This window comes from Hemicordylus capensis, chromosome 4, assembly GCF_027244095.1.
Source record: "Hemicordylus capensis ecotype Gifberg chromosome 4, rHemCap1.1.pri, whole genome shotgun sequence".
NCBI lineage: Eukaryota > Metazoa > Chordata > Lepidosauria > Squamata > Cordylidae > Hemicordylus > Hemicordylus capensis.
This window is the reverse complement of record NC_069660.1, coordinates 321,902,053-321,919,918: the sequence shown is the minus strand read 5'-3', so window position 1 is coordinate 321,919,918 and position 17,866 is coordinate 321,902,053. Positions and strand designations below refer to the sequence as shown.

Sequence of the window (17,866 nt, the reverse complement as noted above, 5' to 3'; positions counted from 1 at the left end):
TGTGTGTGTGTGTGTGTGTGTGTGTAAAAACAGATCCTTTGTATATGATTGTGCTATGGTAAGGCACTGTATGCTTTGGTAGTTTGTGGGGTCAATAAAAAAATTGTCTCCCCCCACCCAAAAATGTTTGTCTTCCCCAGGGGCTCCATGCACCCTTGCTCCGCGGGGTCTCTTCCTACCACTCTATTGGCTTGTTTCATGTTGTGCCGGGAGGAGCTCTGCCTCGCCTCTCTGTCTCTCCGGCAGGGTCTCCAGGGCTCTGCTCTTGGACATCTGCTAGTCTTTCTTCAGATACCACCCCATCATCTCCTAGGATTTCTTGCACTGCTCCTCCCATGGCTTTTGGGACCACCTAAGAGCTGATGTCACTCTGTGCTCGCTCTCGCTCTCCCACCCCAGAACTTCCTCCTTCCATCCAATCCTATATTTCCCACAGGTCCTCCTCCCCTTCCCCGTCTTATCCCCCTCCCGCTCCCCATCCTCCTCCTCCTCCTCCTCCATCATCATCATCATCATCATCATCATATCAAGTCTCAGCTGCTCACCTTTCCTCCCAAGCCCCCTCTCCTTGCACCCTCCTTGTACCCACATGCACTGTCAATGGGTCCTTCCAGGCTGCTGGAAAATGTGTGACCCGAAGAGCTCCACCACAAGTCAGAAGCAAGGTTTGACTTGCCCTCCAGACACGTTTTCCATGAATCCTAACCCTTCTTTCCCTGGGCAAGCTCTGGGCCAGCAGGCTTCATGCAATTTCACAGCACCATCTGCTGGCCATCTGGGGCCAATCCATGATGAAAATCACAGCTTTTGAAACTACTTTAAAAGCAGCTTAATTTTAATCATGGATTGCCTGAAAGTGGTCAGCAGATGGCGCTGTCTCTAATTCCCACCAACCAAATCTGAGTTCATGGTGGGGCTGCAAGCCCGGCTGGTGAAGCTGAAAGGAAGGCCCTGGCAGGCTTGTCTGTGCAAAGGTGGTCTGGCAGATACCCTGGCCCCATGCCGTGCAGGGCTTTCAGGCCAGAACCAGCACTTTGAATCTACCCCAGGGACAAACCGGTAATATCCATGAAGCGACAAGCACCCACAAGCATCCTTGCAGCTGCATTCTGGACCAGCTGAAGGTTCCAAGTCATCTCCAAGGGCAGCCCCACATAGAATGTATTGCAGTAGTCCAATCTGGAGGTCTCTGAAGCATGAGTGACTGAGATCAGGTCTGAATACTCCGAGTAGGGTCACAGCTGGAGTACCAGCCACAGAGACACTTGCCGACACGGAGCCTCCTGTGCCTCCCAGGACAGCACTGGGTCCAGGGCAACCCGCAAGCTGTGAACTTTGCCTTCCAGGGAGAGAGCAACCCCACCCAAGGCCAGATTTATCTTACCCCTCAGATAATCGGATTCGGTTCTACTAACCCAGAGCACTTCCGTCTTATCTGGATTAAGTGTCAGGAATTCCTCTCTGTCTAATCTTGTCTAATCAAGGTTTCCAGGCGGAGAAGTTCTTCCTCTGATTCTTCTCTCTCCACCAGAGTCCCTCGGGGTGCTGTTTTGGACCCCTTGCCCTGCATGCTCACTCACCCTGGCTCCAGCCCTCTGCCTTTCTGTGCCACCTGCCAACCGAAGACACCCATGTCTGCCTCCGAACTGTCTCCCTCCATCCAGTCCCTTGTCCCCAGCTGCCTGCCTGGCCTCTCGGCTGGGAGGCCCAACCCTAACCTGGCAACTTGTCTGGCAATGAGAACTCTCATCACCTCCTTCCTACCTACCTACCTATCTATCATATTTATACACCGCCCTAAACTTCTGTTCCTGGGAGGTTAGCAACAACATAAAACAAATTAAAACAGACATAAAAATCTTAAATCGATTTAAAGCCACAAGTCTAGTTAAAAATTATGGGTGAAAAAAATGTGTCTTTAAAGAATTCTTAAAAGTAGTCAGAGATGGGGAGGCTCTTATTTCAGCAGGGAGCACATCCCAGAGTTTTGGGGTGGCAACTGAGAAGGCCCCTCCCAAGTAGCCGCCAGAGGCGCTGGTGGCAACTGCAGACGAACCTCTCTGGATGATCTCAGTGGTCGGTGGGGCTCATAGTGAAGAAGACATTCTCTTAAAGACTAAAAAGGGTCTAAACTGTTTAGGGCTTTATAGGTTATAACCAGCACCTTGTATTTTGCCTGGAAATGTATCGGCAGCCAGTGTAGTTCTTTCAACACAGGAGTAATATGGTCTTCTCAAGATGACCCAGAGACCAACCTGGCTGCCGCATTCTGAACCAACTGCATTTTCTGGACTACGTACAAAGGCAGCCCCTGACAGAGTGCATTGCAGTAGTCCAGCCTAGAGGTTACCAGCAGATGTACCACTGTTTTGTGGTTGTTCCTCTCTAGAAACGCAGCTGGCATATCAGCCAAAGCTGATAAAAGGCACCTCTGGCCACCACCTCAACTTGGGACACCAGGAAGAGGTTCGGATCCAGAAACACCCCCAGACTGTGTACCTGTTCCTTCTGGGGAAGTCTGACCCCATCCAGAACTGGTAAATCAAAATAGTACCCCAAATTCTGACCCTGCACAATAAGTACCTCTGTCTTATCTGGATTCAGTCTCAGTTTGTTATCCCTCATCCAGCCCATTACCGCCTCCAGGCAGGCATTTAGGAGGTTATGCCCTCTCCCGATGATGCTGACATGGAGAAAAAGATGTAGGTGTCATCAGCATACTGATAACACCTTGCACCAAATCTCCTGATGATCTCTCCCAGAGGTTTCATGTAGACATTAAACAACATCAGAGACAATACGGAGCCCTGAGGGACACCATATGAAAGTTCAGATTTTGAAGAATGACAGTCTCCAAGGGACACCATCTGGAATCTGCCTGAGAGGTAGGAGTGGAACCACTGCAAAACAGTGCCTCCCTCCCGCAACCCTCTCAGACACTCCAGAAGAACACTATGGTTGATAGTATTGAAAGCCGCTGAGAGATCCAAAAGGACCAACAAAGTTACACTCATAGGAACATAGGATGCTGCCATATACTGAGTCAGACCAACAGTCTATCTAGCTCAGTATGGTCTTCACAGACTGGCAGTGGCTTCTCCAAGGTTGCAGGCAGCAGGAACCTCTCTCAGCCCTCTCTGGGAGATGCTGCCAGGGAGGGAACCTTCTGCTCTTCCCAGAGCGGCTCCATCCCCTGCTGAGGGGAATCTCTTCCAGTGCTCACACATCAAGTCTCCCATTCATATGCAACCAGGGCAAACCCTGCTTAGCTAAGGGGACAAGGCATGCTTGCTACCACAAGACCAGCTCTCCTCTCTCCTCTCTCCCTCTGTCAATTCCCCATTGGAGATCATCCATCAGGCCAACCAAGGCAGTCTCCACCCCATAGCCCGCCCAAAAGCCAGTCTGAAATGGGTCAAGACAATCAGTTTCCTCCAAGAATGCCTGGAGCTGAGAGGCCACCACCCTCTCAATCACCTTGCCCAGCCACGGAAGGCTGGAGACAGGCCTGTAGTTGCTCAGCTCTGAGGGACTCAAGGCAGGCTTCTTCAGAAGAGGTCTAATAATTGCCTCCTTCAGACAAGGAGGCATCCTGCCCTCCCTCAGAGAAGCATTTATCATCTCTACCAGGCCTTCTACAACCTCCCCCCTGCCAGATAGTGTAAGCCATGTCGGGCAAGGGTCAGGAGGGCAGGTGGTGGGCTGCATTGCTCCAAGCAGCTTATCCACATCATCAGGAGTCACCAAGTGAAACTGATCCAGCCTAGCCACATAAGAGGAGTTGCTGGACACGCTCACTAGGGATGGGCACTGAAAAGGCCTCCGGACCGGTCCGGACCTGGGTGGTTCAGATTGGGGGTGGGGGGTAGCTTTAAGAGCGGCGGGAGGGTTTACTTACCCCTCCCGCCGCTTTCCGCTGTGGCGCCGTAATTGCTAGAGTAATTGGGGCGGCAGGATACCTCCCTGACACCCCTTCCCCGCCGCTGCTCTGCAAAAACTCCCAGTAATCCTTTGCGTGTGCACATGTCAGTGATGTGAAGCACGCGCACGATGCTTGCGCACATATCCAGCAAAGGGTTACTGGGAGTTTTTGCAGAGCAGCAGCGGGGAAGGGGCGGCAGGGAGGTATCCTGCCACCCCAATTACTCTAGCAATTACGGCGCCACAGCGGAAAGCGGCAGGAGGGGTAAGTAAGCCCTCCCGCCTCTCTTAAAGCTACCCCCCACCCCAGTGCCGGACCGCAGTGTGGCGGTTCCGTGCACACCCCTAATGCTCACATTAGACTCTGCAATAATTAGGAACATAGGAAGCTGCCATATACTGAGTCAGACCTTTGGTCTATCTAGCTCAGTATTGTCTTCACAGACTGGCAGAGGCTTCTCCAAGGTTGCAGGCAGGAATCTCTCCCAGCCCTATCTTGGAGATGCTGCCAGGGAGGGAACTTGAAACCCAGATGCTCTTCCCAGAGCGGCTCCATCCCCTCAGGGGGGGAAATATCTCACACTTCCAGTCTCCCATTCATATGCATCCAGGGCGGGCCCTGCTTAGCTAAGGGGACCTGCTTGCTGCCACAAGACCAGCTCTCCTCTCTTGTCGGGTCTGCGTCTAAGTCAGGCTGAATACAAGAGATTTCATCTACAAAGAACTCATTAAAAATGTCACAGTGGGTAATTAATGGTTCCAGATTCTGTTTCAAGGGAGAAGGGGCATGTACTAGCCCTCTCACAATCCTAAACAACTCCACTGGGTGTCAGCCTGTGGATGCAATATGGGAAGAAAAGAATCACTTCGGTGCCACATGCAGTGCATAGGTCTATGCCTGAGCATAAGTCTTCAAATGCGTTCTATGTTGCAATCTGTCGGATTCAAGTCAAGTCTTTCTCCACTTGCGCTCCAGTCGTCTACCTCACCGCTTCAGCCCCCGTAGTTCTTCGGTATACCAAGGGGCCAGTTTCGAAGCGGTTTGGAGAGGACACTTAGGAGTGATCATGTCTACTGCCCTGGTGAGTTTGCTGTTCCAGTTCTCCACCAGGCACCAACAGAAGAATCACCAGCAGAGCCAACACTAAACCCTTCCAAGGTCTCTTGGAATCCTATTGCATTTAATAACCTTCTCAAGCAGACCATCCTAATAGGCCCCTCAGCCCCTGCAGAGGTGGGACGTGATTGTGAGCCCAACCTTAACCAGAGAGTGGTCCATCCATGACAATGGGGAGGTCACAGGAGTTACCCATGGAACACTACCCTGGCCAGAGTAAAAGACCAGATCAAGCTTGTGTCCCAAACATGCATCAGTCCCGAGACCACTTGGGATAGGCCCATAGTTGTCATGGCTGCTATGAACTCCTGAGCCACCCCGGACAGATTGGTCCTGAAGTGAACATGGAAGTCCCCCAGCATGATAAGCCTGGGAGACTCCAGTGCCAGTCCTGAGACAGAGTCCATCAGCTCCGTTAGGAACTCTGTTGGGCAACGGGGTGACCGGTGCACCAACAGAAGTCCCAGTCCATCCCTGGTCCCCAACCTTCAGTACACACATTCAATATGACAAGACATTTCGAGAGGGATCCTGGCAAGGATCTTATAGGCCGCAGCCACTCCTCCTCCCCGCCCACGTCCCCCCCCCCCGCTCCTCAACAGAGTACCCTGGAGGGAGAAGCTGGGGCCAGACGGGGCCACCAGCCTCAATTCTTTTGACTCCTTTCCTGAAAAGGCCATTTCAAGCACAGGAACCTGTCCAGCATTTTCAGGAGTGAAGACAGATGCATGGAATCCATCCAGCTTCTCTGCAGTCTCCTTACCCCTTGAAATCCTTGGCCATCCAGAGGGCCAGCCATTTCTCTGGCTGGTTTCTTGCTTCTAATGCACTTACAGAACTCTTTGTGGTCAGCCTTGATGCTCTTAGCTAGATGCTCCTCCTCAAAGGCTGTTTTTGGGGGGGGGCGGGGGGCGGGGGGGGCTCCTATTCTCTGCTCACATGACTTTCCCGAGAGTGTGTGTGCCTTTTTCTCCTGCTCGTCACACTTTGGACAGCTGGGTGGCACTATCTGAATAAGAGGCACCAGAAAGGTTGCCCAAGCTGAGCAGACCTCCAGCGGTGCCCTGCCTGCTGAGCCAAGCACAGAGGCCCCCTGGACTGGGGAGGGCTGGGCCGGGCACTCACCTGGCTTCTGCCCCCTGGGCTACAGCGGCCCACTTCTCCTGGAGGCTGGCGAGGTCCCCGTCCCTTCGGTGCCCCTCCGTCGTGCCGGCAGGCTCAGGGGGCGGCCACCTCTCCTGCAGCAGGAGGCGCTCCACGTGGGGCCGGCGCTCGTCCAGAAGGCGCTGCAGGAGCTGCTTGGGGCCAGGACAGCCGGTGAGCCCGGAGCTGCTCCCAGCCTGGGCCCCCCCCCAGTCCAGCCTGGCATCTCCGAGTTGCCGCAGCAGAAACCCCCCAGGGCCCCCACCCTGGCCAGCCAGGCTGCCTGGAGGGCACCAAGGCCCGAGAGAGAGAGAGGCCGGGCAGGGGGGCAGCTGCTCTCTGTGACGGGCACGGCAAGCGGCTCTGGGGTTCTCTCGGGGGTCTCACTGCTGGATTTGGGGGTGGGGGGCTCGTGGGTGCTTCATAACAGTGTAAGAAGAGCCAGCACCCTCTCTCCCCTCTACATATCTCCATCATCTGGGCCTCAGAGGTAGACTGCCTCCAAACTGGAGGCTCCATCTAGCTCTCCTTAATGTCTGTCCTCCACGCATGAGTCTAATCCCAAGGCAGGTGGCAAGTCCCCTGCATTCATGGGGCGGGGCAAGGAGGAGGAGGGTCTCTCCTGAACCGGCTGCCTCCCCATTTTGCTGGGGGGCTCCACTCTAGGCAGAGGACGGGCTTCGCTGCCCACCAGCTCCAAGCCAGGCCTGACCTCAGAGCCCCCTCCCCCCCGCCTCTCAGGGGCGGCCAGCCAGTCTCCCCAGAAGCAGAGCGACTCCCACTCCCATCCCGCCACCCCCAGCCGCAAGGCATTGTGGTCCCAGTGCTGCCGGGAAGCTGCTCCAACCTGCCTGGGGTGGGGGCCCTTTCCCCATCGCCCCCGACCAAAACCAAACCACCACAGAGGGGGTCTCAAAGCCAGCAATGAGGGCCAGCCAGGCACCTCCGCAGGGGAGGGGGGCAGTTCCCACGTCCAGGGTTGGGGTCTGAGACCCCTCAAGGGGAGGCCTGGCTCCGGGCCGCTGCCAGACAGGGGTGGGCGGCAGCTGGAGGCGGACCTCCTCAGATGGCCTTGGGGGTCAATGAGGAGGCCCATAGAGAAAGGGGGACTCTCTTTGGGACCCCCTGCCGAAGCCGTGGCGGGCTGCAGAGGCACCTGGCACTTTGCCCGGGAACATACTGGCAGCCATTGCCGCGTCTGGGGGGTTGCCCCAGAGACCAGCCTAGCTGCCCCAGTTGGGACTAACTGCTGCCTCTAGACTGCCCCCCCCACAAGGACAGGCCTCAGCAGCGTTCGGGGCGGCCGTTCAGCCGGGGGGCTGCATGCGGCAGCCACCACCGGCCGCTCTCCCAGGTTTGGGGCTGGAGTCTCTCCCAGGCCTCCCCGGAGACGCCGCCAGGGACGGATCCAGAGATGCGCTCCCTCTGAGCTGCAGCCCGCCCCCCGCCCTGGCCTTGCGGCCCTGGGCCCAAGGCTCAGAGCCCTGCAGGAAACGCCCCCCTCACCTTCTGCTCCTGCAGCTGGGCTTTCACCACCTTGGCTTCCGAAGAAGGCGGCTTCTGGCCGGCCATGAGCTCCTCCATGTCCCCCACCCAGCTGAGCATCTTCTCCCACGTCTCCTGGATCGGCTCCATGCTCCGTGGGTCTCCCAGGAAGGCAGCTGCCTGGGCGGGGGGGGGGGAGAAAAGGGGGGGCAGGTGCCTGGATTAGAGGCCAGCCAGCAGGAGCAGCCGCAGGAGCCTCCAGAGGCCCCACCCCATGGCGGAGGGCACTCCCAGCCTCAAGGCCCCAGCTACAGCTTCTCACGTGCCGGGGGGGGGGGCTTGCTTCTCTCCCTCAGTCTGACCTCCCCCCCAGCCAGAGGTCAGCCCCAAGAAGCCTCTCCCTCCCTCTCACTAGCCCAGAGGGCCGAGGCGGCCCACAGCGATGTTCCCTTGAGGCGGAGGCTCCCCCCGGTCAGCAGGCAGCCTCCGATGCCTCCGGAGCAGTTGGAGGAAAGAGCCCAGCGCCCCCTGGCACCCAGGACGGAGGCCGAGAGGGCTGCAGATCAGCACGCACACACGCACACACACAGACACTCAGCCGGGGCCCCGGGGGGGGGGAGTGCTGCAGGAAGAAGGGCCCCGCGCTGCTGGAACCACACGAGGTCAACTGAGCTGGAGAGCTGAAGAGAAGCTCTCCCCAAAACGTCTCCCCCCAGGGATGTGGGGAGCAAACATGCTGCCATCCAGGGCCACAGGTCGGAGGGGGGGCGCTGACCAAAGGGCTTCCTCTGTTGTGGGCCACAGAAGAGTCCGGAAGAGGACGGGGCCCCAAGCAGCTCAGGGGCGGGGGGAGCCCTGCGAGAGCCCCCTCCTGGCCACCTGGAGAAGGACGCCCAGCAGCCTGCCGCTTGACTGGGAGCCTCCGCTCCAGTGGCGAGCAGTTCCAGCCCTGCCCGTCCGTCTCTCTCCTGGCACAACCAGGCGCTCCTGGCAGCAGCTAGCCTCCTAACCCAGTGCTTGGGGGGGCCATGAAAAGTGCCACTTGGGGGCTGGGATCGGGGGGGGGGGGGCAGGGGCCTGCTGGTTTCATGGCAGGCACCCACCATGGGAGGACGGCCGAGCCACCAGCAACCCGGAAGGCCTTGCATTGACGAAGCAGGTTTTCCCTGGGTGTCCCAAGAGCTTCATCTCCAGCATCTCCACAATCCTCCCAACAACCCTGCCAGGCGGGCCGGCATGATCAACTCCACGTTGCAGACGGGGAGGCCGAGAGAGAGGAGCATGCCTGGCCGCGGGACCCCCGGCTCAGAACCAGCTCCTCTTCGCCTACAGAGGGGATGGCGGGAGGCGGAAGAGAGGCTGGGAGGGCTCAGGCCCCCTTTCTCCCCCCAAGCAGCCTATTAACCTCAGGCAGGGCTCCTGCACACTCCGCGAGCACCTTCACCGTCCTGGTGACCGTGGGCTCCTGGCTCCTGTCCCCGCCGGGGTACTCGGTCACTTCCACGGTCTCGGTCACGACCGTCTCCGTCACCTCCGTCACCTCCGTCACCTCCGTGGTGGTGAGGGGCTTCCAGAGCCAGCTGCCCCGCTGCCCCAGGCCCCTGGGAGGGCTCCATGCGGCCTCCAGCTGGGCCTTGAGGGGGTTGCAGCTCAGGCTCCCGTTCTGCACTTTGACGTCCCTGTTGTTCTGCTTGGGCAGGGGGCTGCTGGGCTGGCTCTTGCCGGGCCCCGGGGCCACGCTCCAGCCATTCTCAATCACCACGGCACAGAGGGCGGGCTTGTCAGCGGGGGGCCCTGCGCGGCCTTCGGCATTGTTCCTCCCGGCTGGGCGGCCGGACTCCAGGCCCAGGTCCTTCAGGTAGGAGTCCTTCAGGAAGTCCTCCGGCTTCCGGCTCTTCGCTCCCAGGCAGCTGGGCCTGCCCCCTGAGTTGCCCATGACCGGCAATGGGGGCGGGCGGGCGGGCAGAGGCCCTTGGAGGCCCAGAGCTCAGATCCCTGCCTGAAACACAGGAGGAGGAGGAGGAGGGCATGGCCTGCCTCCAGACTGGGGTGGGGGCGGGGGGGGGGGCTAGATCCAGACAGATGGAGCCCTTCAGCCCCAAGGGCGGCAGCAATGGCACCTGACCCCCCCCACACACACACAAGGCCAAGGCCAGGGGAGCCTCTTGCCCTGCAGTGTCTGCTTGAGGAGGAAAAACCTCCTTCCCATGAAGAGGAAGTGCTGAGCTGACCCAGGTCAGCAGGGACCCACCCGCAGAGTCAGACAGTGGGGGTCACACTGCCCTCCCGCGGAAGCCCTGCAGGGCGCAGGGGCCACATCTTGGACAGAGGCCTGGATAGCCGTATGGGCGCAAAGCCCTGCGGCCAGGCCGTCCAATGGGAAGGGCCCCCCGCATTTGGGCAAGGGGAGGCGGGACCAGCCCTTGCTGCAGAGCCCCAGGAGGTTCTGCCTGGAGCCCCCCTCCCCCCGCTGCCTGGGTGCTGCTGGGGCCCGGACTGGCTCCCTTGGCCAAGCACATGCTCAGGGGGACTCCGCAGGGGGGACCCAGCAAGGCCCACTGGGGCCAGGGGAGGCAGAGGGGCAGCCGTGCCTGCAGGCTGGCAGCGGGGCGGATGCTGAGCCCCACACCCCTCCTGAGGAGGAGCCCTCGGGGGCCCCGGAGGCCTTGGCCGGCCTGCAAGGCAGCTGGCCCTCCTCTGGAGCCCTGAGCCGAGGCGGGGATGCCTGTTGCTGCGCCCCCCCCCCCCGCGCTCCCCAGGGCAACTTGAATGCCCCTGCAGGGTGGGGCGCAGAGGGCTGGGCAGGCCGGGGCTGGGGGTCGGGCTCCTGCAGCCAAGAAGGGGAGAGCGGAGGGGACGCGGAGCTCCGGGTGCTGCTGGAGGGGAGGGGAGGGGAGGGAAGCCAGAGGCTCCCCCAGGCGGCGGCTCTTGTTGCCGGGCTCCAGGCGCGCGGGCTCACCAGCGGCGAATGCAAATGAGCGGGAAGCCAGCGAGGCGGGCAGATGGGCAGCTGCGCCGAACCGCCACCGCCGGATGCCATCCGCTTCAATCCGGGACGAGGGGGCGGCCGAGCCCGGCGAAAGAAGCCATCTGTCCACACAGCCCTGACAAAGGGGTGGCGGGCGGGCGGGCGGGGGCGAGGGCAGCCGGCGAGGCTGGGCTGCATCCATCGCCCGGGCCCGGCCGCCGCCCGACAACTGGCCGCCCACCGAGGGCCGCCGCCGCCCAGGTGGGGCCTGGACCCGAGGCGAGCCCCGCCAGAGCCAGGCCCCAGCGCCACTGCCTGCGCGCAGGAAGGCTTTTGGGGTGCCCCCCCGCAGCTTCCTCCCCCCCGGCCCTGCCCGCCCCCTCCCCTCCTCCGCCACCCCACAGCCCCTGTGCGCAGCAGGTGCCTGGGAGGAAAGCCGCCTGCTGCTGCCGAAGAGGCCGGGGGTCCAGGGCAGAGAGCAGCGAGCCCGAGCCGGAGCCGCCCGAGCCCCAGGGCGGGCCCCACCGAGCTACTGGCCACCGGCTTGCCCGCACGCGCACCCCCCCCCGGACGTCTTGCTGGGGCCCCTCCAGCTGCCCGGGCTGTCCGGCAGGCCTCGCGGCTTCCCGCCGCCGCAGTCCCTCCTCGGCTCTGGGCCACCCGAGGGCGGCCGTCTGTGCCCGACAAAGAGGAGGCGGCGGCGGGGCGGAGGGCAGGTTCACGGGCACCCGGCAGGCAGGCAGGCCGGGCTCCCCTCTCGGCTCCCCGCAGCAGGAGCCCCGTCGGGGCTGTCGTTACCTCCATGGCGTGGCAGGAAAGTCCCGGCTGGTGGCGGGCAGAAGAAGTGCCCCCCGCCCCTGCGCGGAAGGCCGGGGCAGAGGCCGCGCCTAGGGCCGAAGTTCCCGCCGGACGACGAGGAGGAGGAAGCGCGCCCGGCGGGGGCTGCTGCTGGCCCGGCTGGGCCACTGGGCTGGCCGCACTGCTCCTCTGCCCAGAGGCGGCCGCGGGGCGGGCATCGGCGGCGCCCACTCAGCGAGGTCCCCGAGGGCTCGCCCGGCGAGGCGACCCGGCCTCTTGCGGCTCCCTCTGCCGCCGCGGGGCTCTCCGTGGGGCGGCTCAGTGGGCCTGGCTGGGGGCGGCCCACGAGGAGGAGGTTCCGGGGCAGCGGTGGCGGCAGGTTGCCCTGGGGAGGCGGCGGCGGCTTCTCTGCCTGCGGCGGCAGAGACCCTCCCTCTCCCCCTCGCTGCCCCGCTGACCCCCTCAGCACACTCGGGCTAACACAATAAGCCCGCTCGCATTAACTCTTTGCTGGCTCCCACACAATTGCCGTTACTGGGGAAACACCACGGGGCTCGCAACCATCCCGGCCGCGAGAGGGGGGCGGGGAGGGGAGAGAGGCCGCCTGGGCCACCTTCCTCCTCCAGCGGCGGCGACTTTCCCATCACTCACACCCGCCTGGCCTCCGGCGCGACCCCCTTCGCGGAGCCGGTGCGGCCAAAGCGCGCCCCAGTCGGGCGACGCTCAGTGACCCGCGGCGGCGGCGGCGGCGGCTGCCCCGGAGACCTGCTTGCCCCCCGCTCCCGCTGCTGCTGGGCCGCCGCTGTCGGCTCGCAGCGCGGCAAGGAAGGGCTCCTCCTGCAGGGAGGCCGGCGAGGGCCGACGAATCTCTGCCCCGACCGCGCTGCCAACAAGGCGGACGCCCCCGGCAGGCGGCGAGCACCGATTGCGCCCCGCTGCGCGCGCCAAGAGGGTGAACAGGGCCCTGGCCTGGCCGGGAGGAGCCGAGGAGCGGCCGCCAGGGCTCCCTGCCGACGGGCTGCTGCTGCGGCTGCGGCGGCTGCCTTCCTCCCCTCCAAGGCCCACTTCTGGGGTCCTGCTCCAGGGCACCTCCCGCCAGGCACGCGGCTGCTGGTCGCGCCCCGCCCGCCTCGGAGCGGCAAGCGGAAGGATGCCTGCCTCTTCCACCTGGCCTCGGGGTGCGGCGTCGGGGGCGCGAGGGGCGCGCTTCAAGAAGCCGGCCTCGAGAGGACCGACCCTGCCACAGGCCGCCAGGGAGGGACACCGGGCGACCTAGATGCGGGCTTGGGCCTCCCTGGTGCCTGAGCCTGGAACATGGGAAGCTGCCATCTACTGAGTCAGACCACTGGTCTATCTCGCTCAGTCTTGTCTACACAGACCGGCAGCGGCTTCGCCAAGGTTGCAGGCAGGAGTCTCTCTCTCTCAGCCCTGACTTGGAGATGCTGCCAGGGCAGAGGGAACTTGAGACCCAGATGCTCATCCCAGAGTGGCGGCTTCATGGGGGGGGGGGGATATCTTCCAGGGCTCACTCTTCTAGTCTCCCATTCATATGCAAACAGGGTGGGCCCTGCTTAGCTCAGGGGACCAGTCCTGCTGGCTACCCCAAGACCAGCTCTCCTCTCACAAGTGCAGACTGGAGAGGGACGTGGGTGGCGATGCCCCCCTCCCCCCACCGGACCACCCCACCCGCCTGCAGGACCAAGCAGCCCCTCCCCACCTGTCTCCTCTGGCCTGGCACTCCCCGAGACATGGGAGGTCCCCCCCAGGGTCACAGGGGGGCTTGGCGGGGAGGGACCCGGAAGAAGGACCCAGGAAGAGTGCACACACCCCACCCCCCGCTCTGGGTCCTTCTGGTTAGGCGAGGAGGCCCCCGTGGCCGAGTCCCAGAGCAGAGTCTGCTGCGCATGCCAAGCCCCAGTGGCCTTCTTGGTCATCACATGCCCCCCCGCTTTGGGAACCCCTTGCAGTGGGCATCCGCTCCTCCTCCTTCCCCCTCCCAGTCTGGAAGAGCAGCTGAGGAGCCCCCCTTGCATGGGGGCTTGGACCAAAGAAGAGGATCAGGCCCAAGGGAGCCTCTCTAGGCCGGCCACCTGTTCCCCACGGTGGCTGCTGCCGCCCCCCCCCCACCTCCGGGCCCTAAAGGAGGGAGGCTGCCGCTCTCTTTTTCTGCTGATACTGCTTTGGGGGGCTGGCTGGTTTTACTGGGTGCTTGTTCTTTGCATTTGTAATCGAGGCGTCTTCGTATTATTTGCGTTCCGTTTCTAAACACAGAAGAGCAACAAGGCTCATTGCAGAGAGAGGCGAGGCGCAGGCCAGGCCTGCTTGGGCATGTGCTGTGGCAAGCGGGGGGGGGGGCGAGGGGGGGGCAGGAGCCCTGCCTCAAACTTCCCGGCTGAGTTCTGGAGGTTTCTCCGGGCAGGCACAGATCCAGCCAGCGAGTGCACAGAGACCCCAAAGGAGAACAGAATGGCTTCAACCAGTTGTCTGAATGCCTCCAAAGCGGGCGGGCGGGCGGGCGGGGGGGGGCACACAGAGGAAGGACTTCCTCGCAGAGGTGCACTTGGGTAATTTGGGATCCTGGACCTAAAGGCCTTTGGAGCACCGCCCCCTGCAAGTGAAGCATCACCCCCCTACACATACACACACACACACACACACACACAGTATTTTTAACAAGCGGGTTCTTGAGGGCACAAACAGCAACGGGACTCACAAGACTGTAAGAAGATAAAGCAGGGAGATGTAGGCAACGAGGCATGAGCAGGAACATGTCGACTGGCAACTTACCATCTCCCCGCCGCCCCCTATTTCTTCCCCACTCCCTGGGGGCGTGGGGCCCCTGGACTTTGGCTCAGAGTGCCTCTGCTTCCTCGCCTGCTGCTAAAGCAGCAGTGTGGTGTAGTGGTAAGAGTGGCGCCTCCGCCTTCAAGGAAGCAGCCTTCTGGCAGCGGGGAACCGCCCAGGGCTCCAGCTGACCAGCAGCGGCACTGAGGACGGGGCCAGCCCGGCTGCCATGGCCCCCAGCCCCCCCCCCCCCGCGCTGCCCCTGGGCACCCAGAGGCGGTGCTGGACGAGAGAGGGAGAGCAAGCCGCCCCAGGCGGGCCAGACCCCCCTCCGTCCAGAGAGAGGGCCCCTCTCCCCTTGGCCCTTCCCTCCTGCGGCCCTCAGGGCTGGGGCTGTGGGGGCACTGCTGATGACGGGGGTGTGTGTGTGGCGACAGCGCAGCCTGTCTGGGATGCCAGAAGGACTCCCCACCACCGCACAGGTGGACCCACCAGGAAGAAGAAGGGAGTGGGCTTCTGCCAGGGCTGGCCCCCCCTCTTTTGCCACCCAGAGGAGCTACCCCCATGTGGCCCAGCCCCAGAAGCCCCCCCCCACACACACACTGCCCCAACCAGACAGGGGGTCCTGGGGCAGCCTTGTGGATAGCGCTGGCTGCAGCACCTGGCAGAAGTCCTGCCCCAGCAAACACCTTACACAGTCAGGCCTCTGAGTGCGTGCAGAGTGCCTTCCCCTCAAGACTGAGCAACTGCAGCCCCAGATCAGGAGGCTGTGCTACCAGCAGAGAGGGTGAGACGGACCCTCAGGCCCTGCCTCCTCGCCCAGACAGGCACACATGCAGACGGCATCCACAGGAGACTGGGGGGGCTTGGAGGTGTGTGTGTGTGTGTGTGTGTGTGTGTGTGTGTGTGTGTGACTCATGCCGGGGTGGAGCACGACCAGGCTGAGTGAGAGGGAGCCACTGAGGGGGGCAGGACTCCTCTGGCGCTGGCCAGGCTGGCCTGAGCAGCAGCAACCCCGGCAGAGCGGAGGAGGAGGAGGGCCCTGGGACAAGCCTGCTCGGCTGGCTGCGGTCCTGGGAGCTGGGTGGTGCTCTGCCCTCCGAGCAGCTCTTTGTCCAGCCTGAATGAGCCTTTCAGTTTGTGCGGCTGCTGCATGCGGAGGGCCGGCGGGGAGGAGCCCCTCGTGTGCAGCAGGGCTGGCCTCTGGGAGGAGGGGGGGCTTTCCACAGGGTGCCCCAGCTGGAAGGCCCTGCCGTGGGGTGGGGTGGGGGGCTCCCTGAGGAGCTCTGCTGGGGGCTCTGCCCCTCTGCGCCTGGCTGTGGTGGGGCATCCGCAGAGGCCTCCTCAGCATGTGAGGTGAGCCAGTGGTGGGCCTGCCTGGGGAGGGGCCGCTGCAGGCTGCCAGGCCGTGTGACCCCCACCCCTGGAGGGCCTCTCCTCCTGTGCGCACCTTCTCCTTCTGGGCGGGGGGCTGAAGAAGGTGGCAAGAGAGGCTGGCCGCGGGGGGGGGGCTGCTGCTGCTACTCCGCTCCGGCTGACCACCCCCTTTCCTGGCTTTTGCCGGCCAAGCTGGGATGGTTTGCCAAGGAGGCAGCGGAAGAGCGGGACTCTGGGGCCAGCTGCTTACTCTGATCCAGCAAGCTCAGCTCTTGGGAAGCGTCATTGTTGACCCCAAAGAAAGAGGAAGCCTCCGTGAAGCTGGGAGGGAGGGCTCAGGCCTTGGCGGGGCTTCTCCTGCTCCAAGGGGCAGTGCAACCCATCACGCCCCTCCCCTTACCTCTGCAGCCGAGTCCTCCCGGCGGTGGGGGCTGCCCGGCAGCCTCTTCTCCAGGGCGTCCAGCCAGTGGCACAGGGAGACCAGCTGCGCCCACACCTCCAGGCCCGGCTCCTTCTGCCACTCGTCCCTCGGCCACTCCCTGGGAGCAAAAGAGACCGTCAGCCGCCTGCCCCGGTGAGCCCCCCTGATATGCTCCAGGGCCGGGGCAGAACGGCCGTGACCCGGGTGAGTCCAAAGGAGCCCCCCCCCACCAGGGCCTTCTTCCACCCTCAGCCTCAGAGTGGCAATGGGTCATTTCAAATGTGCACCTCATGGAACAAATGAAAGAGCCCCCCCCCCCCGCAAGCCCTGGCACCTTGGGCTCCCTGCTGAGCCTCACCTCCCCCCCCCCAGAAGGTTGGGACTCGGCCTGCCCCTCTAGGCTGCTTGGGGAGCCCCCTCCCACTCGTGCGGTGGGCCCACGGAGGGTGCACAGAGGCCCTGCCTAAGCGGCCGCGAATCCCTTGGCTCTCTGAGCAAAAGTGACGGTGCCTGTAAATGGGAGGGGAGGGCAGCTGTGTGGAGGGTGTGTAGGAACACGAGGCCTAGACCTCTTGGTTTTTGTAAATGAACCCTTGTATTGGAAATGAATTGTAAATGGCATTATGATGCACCAACCTCGCTGCTTGACCCTCCCACTTGTTCTCTGGACCCTTGCCCGACTTGGCTGCTTCCATCTTGCAGGGAGATGGCCTAGTTGATATCGTTAACTGATTGCTGAGGGAGGGTAGGATGCCCCCTTCTCTGAAGGAGGCAATGCTCAGACCACGACTTAAGAAGCCTTCCCTGGATCCCTCAGTGATGGACAGTTCTAGGCCGGCCTCCAATCTCCCCTGGTTGGGCAAGGTGATTGAGAGAGTGGTGGCTAACCAGCTCCAGGCGGTTTGGGAGGAAACCGGTTATCTAGACCCATTTCAAACTGGCTTTAGAGTGGGCTATGGGGTGGAGTCTGCCTTGGTCGGCCTGATGGATGCCCTTTACCGGGGAATCGACAGAGGGAGTGTGGCTCTGCCGGTTCTTCTGGGTCTCTCGATGGCGCTCAATACCATCGGTCACGGTATCCTTCTGGATTGCCTGGGGGAGTTGGGGATGGGGGCCCTGCTCTGCAGTGGTTCCGCTCCTCTCTCTCAGGCAGATTCCAGGGGGTGGAGCTTGGTGACAGTCGCTCTGCGAAACGGGAGCTATGAAATGGAGTCCCTCAGGGCTCCATTCTGTCACCAATGCTTTTCCACATCTACATGAAACCGCTGGCTGAGCTCATCAGGGCGCTTTCCAGATTACACCCTGCAGCGGGGTCAGGGAGGATCCTGGAACTCTGCTTCCACACTTCCTGTGTTGAGACACCGCAGTCTCTATGCTGACAACAGGGTTGCCATTCAGATTTCCGATGCCTTGTTACGAATTCAATCACTGCGATAGAGTGCTATGACATTGTGAATCCGGCACAAAAAAGTTGCTGCTTTTTTGGGTTGTAAGTTTCCGTGAGACTACTCCCCTAGCTGTTTACGTTTCGCATGCGATTTGCCTGAACGGAAGCATTCATTCATTCATTCATTCATTCATTTACTCACTCAATTTATATACCCCCCCTTCCAAAATGATTCAGGGCAGTTTACAACAGGATAAAAACAATTAAAACAATTAAAAACAAAACTATAAAAACAGAATGAAACCAATTAAACATTCAAAAAGCTGAAAACCCTGGAAAACCAGGGCAACCATTTAAAACAATTTACAGTAGGTTAAAAACCCTGGAAGGCCAGGCCAAACAGAGAGGTTTTAAAGGCTCTCCCGAAAGACAGTAATGAATTCAAATTACGGATTTCTGCCGGGG

General features: G+C 61.7%; 1 protein-coding gene across 4 annotated transcripts in view; it reads right to left on the bottom strand.

Annotated features, from left to right (window-relative positions):
• The window catches only part of LOC128322890 (microtubule-actin cross-linking factor 1, isoforms 6/7-like), a 49,335-nt gene extending 33,223 nt beyond the window's left edge, over window positions 1-16,112 (bottom strand). For 2 of the 4 annotated variants that reach the window (XM_053245075.1, XM_053245077.1), the window contains exons 1-4: window positions 11,433-11,723; window positions 9,072-9,665; window positions 7,688-7,846; window positions 6,164-6,333 (exon numbers count right to left, since the gene is read on the bottom strand). In XM_053245075.1, the coding sequence (XP_053101050.1) occupies window positions 6,164-6,333; window positions 7,688-7,846; window positions 9,072-9,602 (860 nt within the window). In that variant the 5' untranslated portion in view covers window positions 9,603-9,665; window positions 11,433-11,723. Of the gene's footprint in view, window positions 1-6,163; window positions 6,334-7,687; window positions 7,847-9,071; window positions 9,666-11,432; window positions 11,724-15,993 lie in introns of those variants that run through there. The other 2 variants (XM_053245076.1, XM_053245078.1) reach the window with 2 other exon arrangements.
• Between the last annotated feature and the right edge of the window lie 1,754 nt (window positions 16,113-17,866).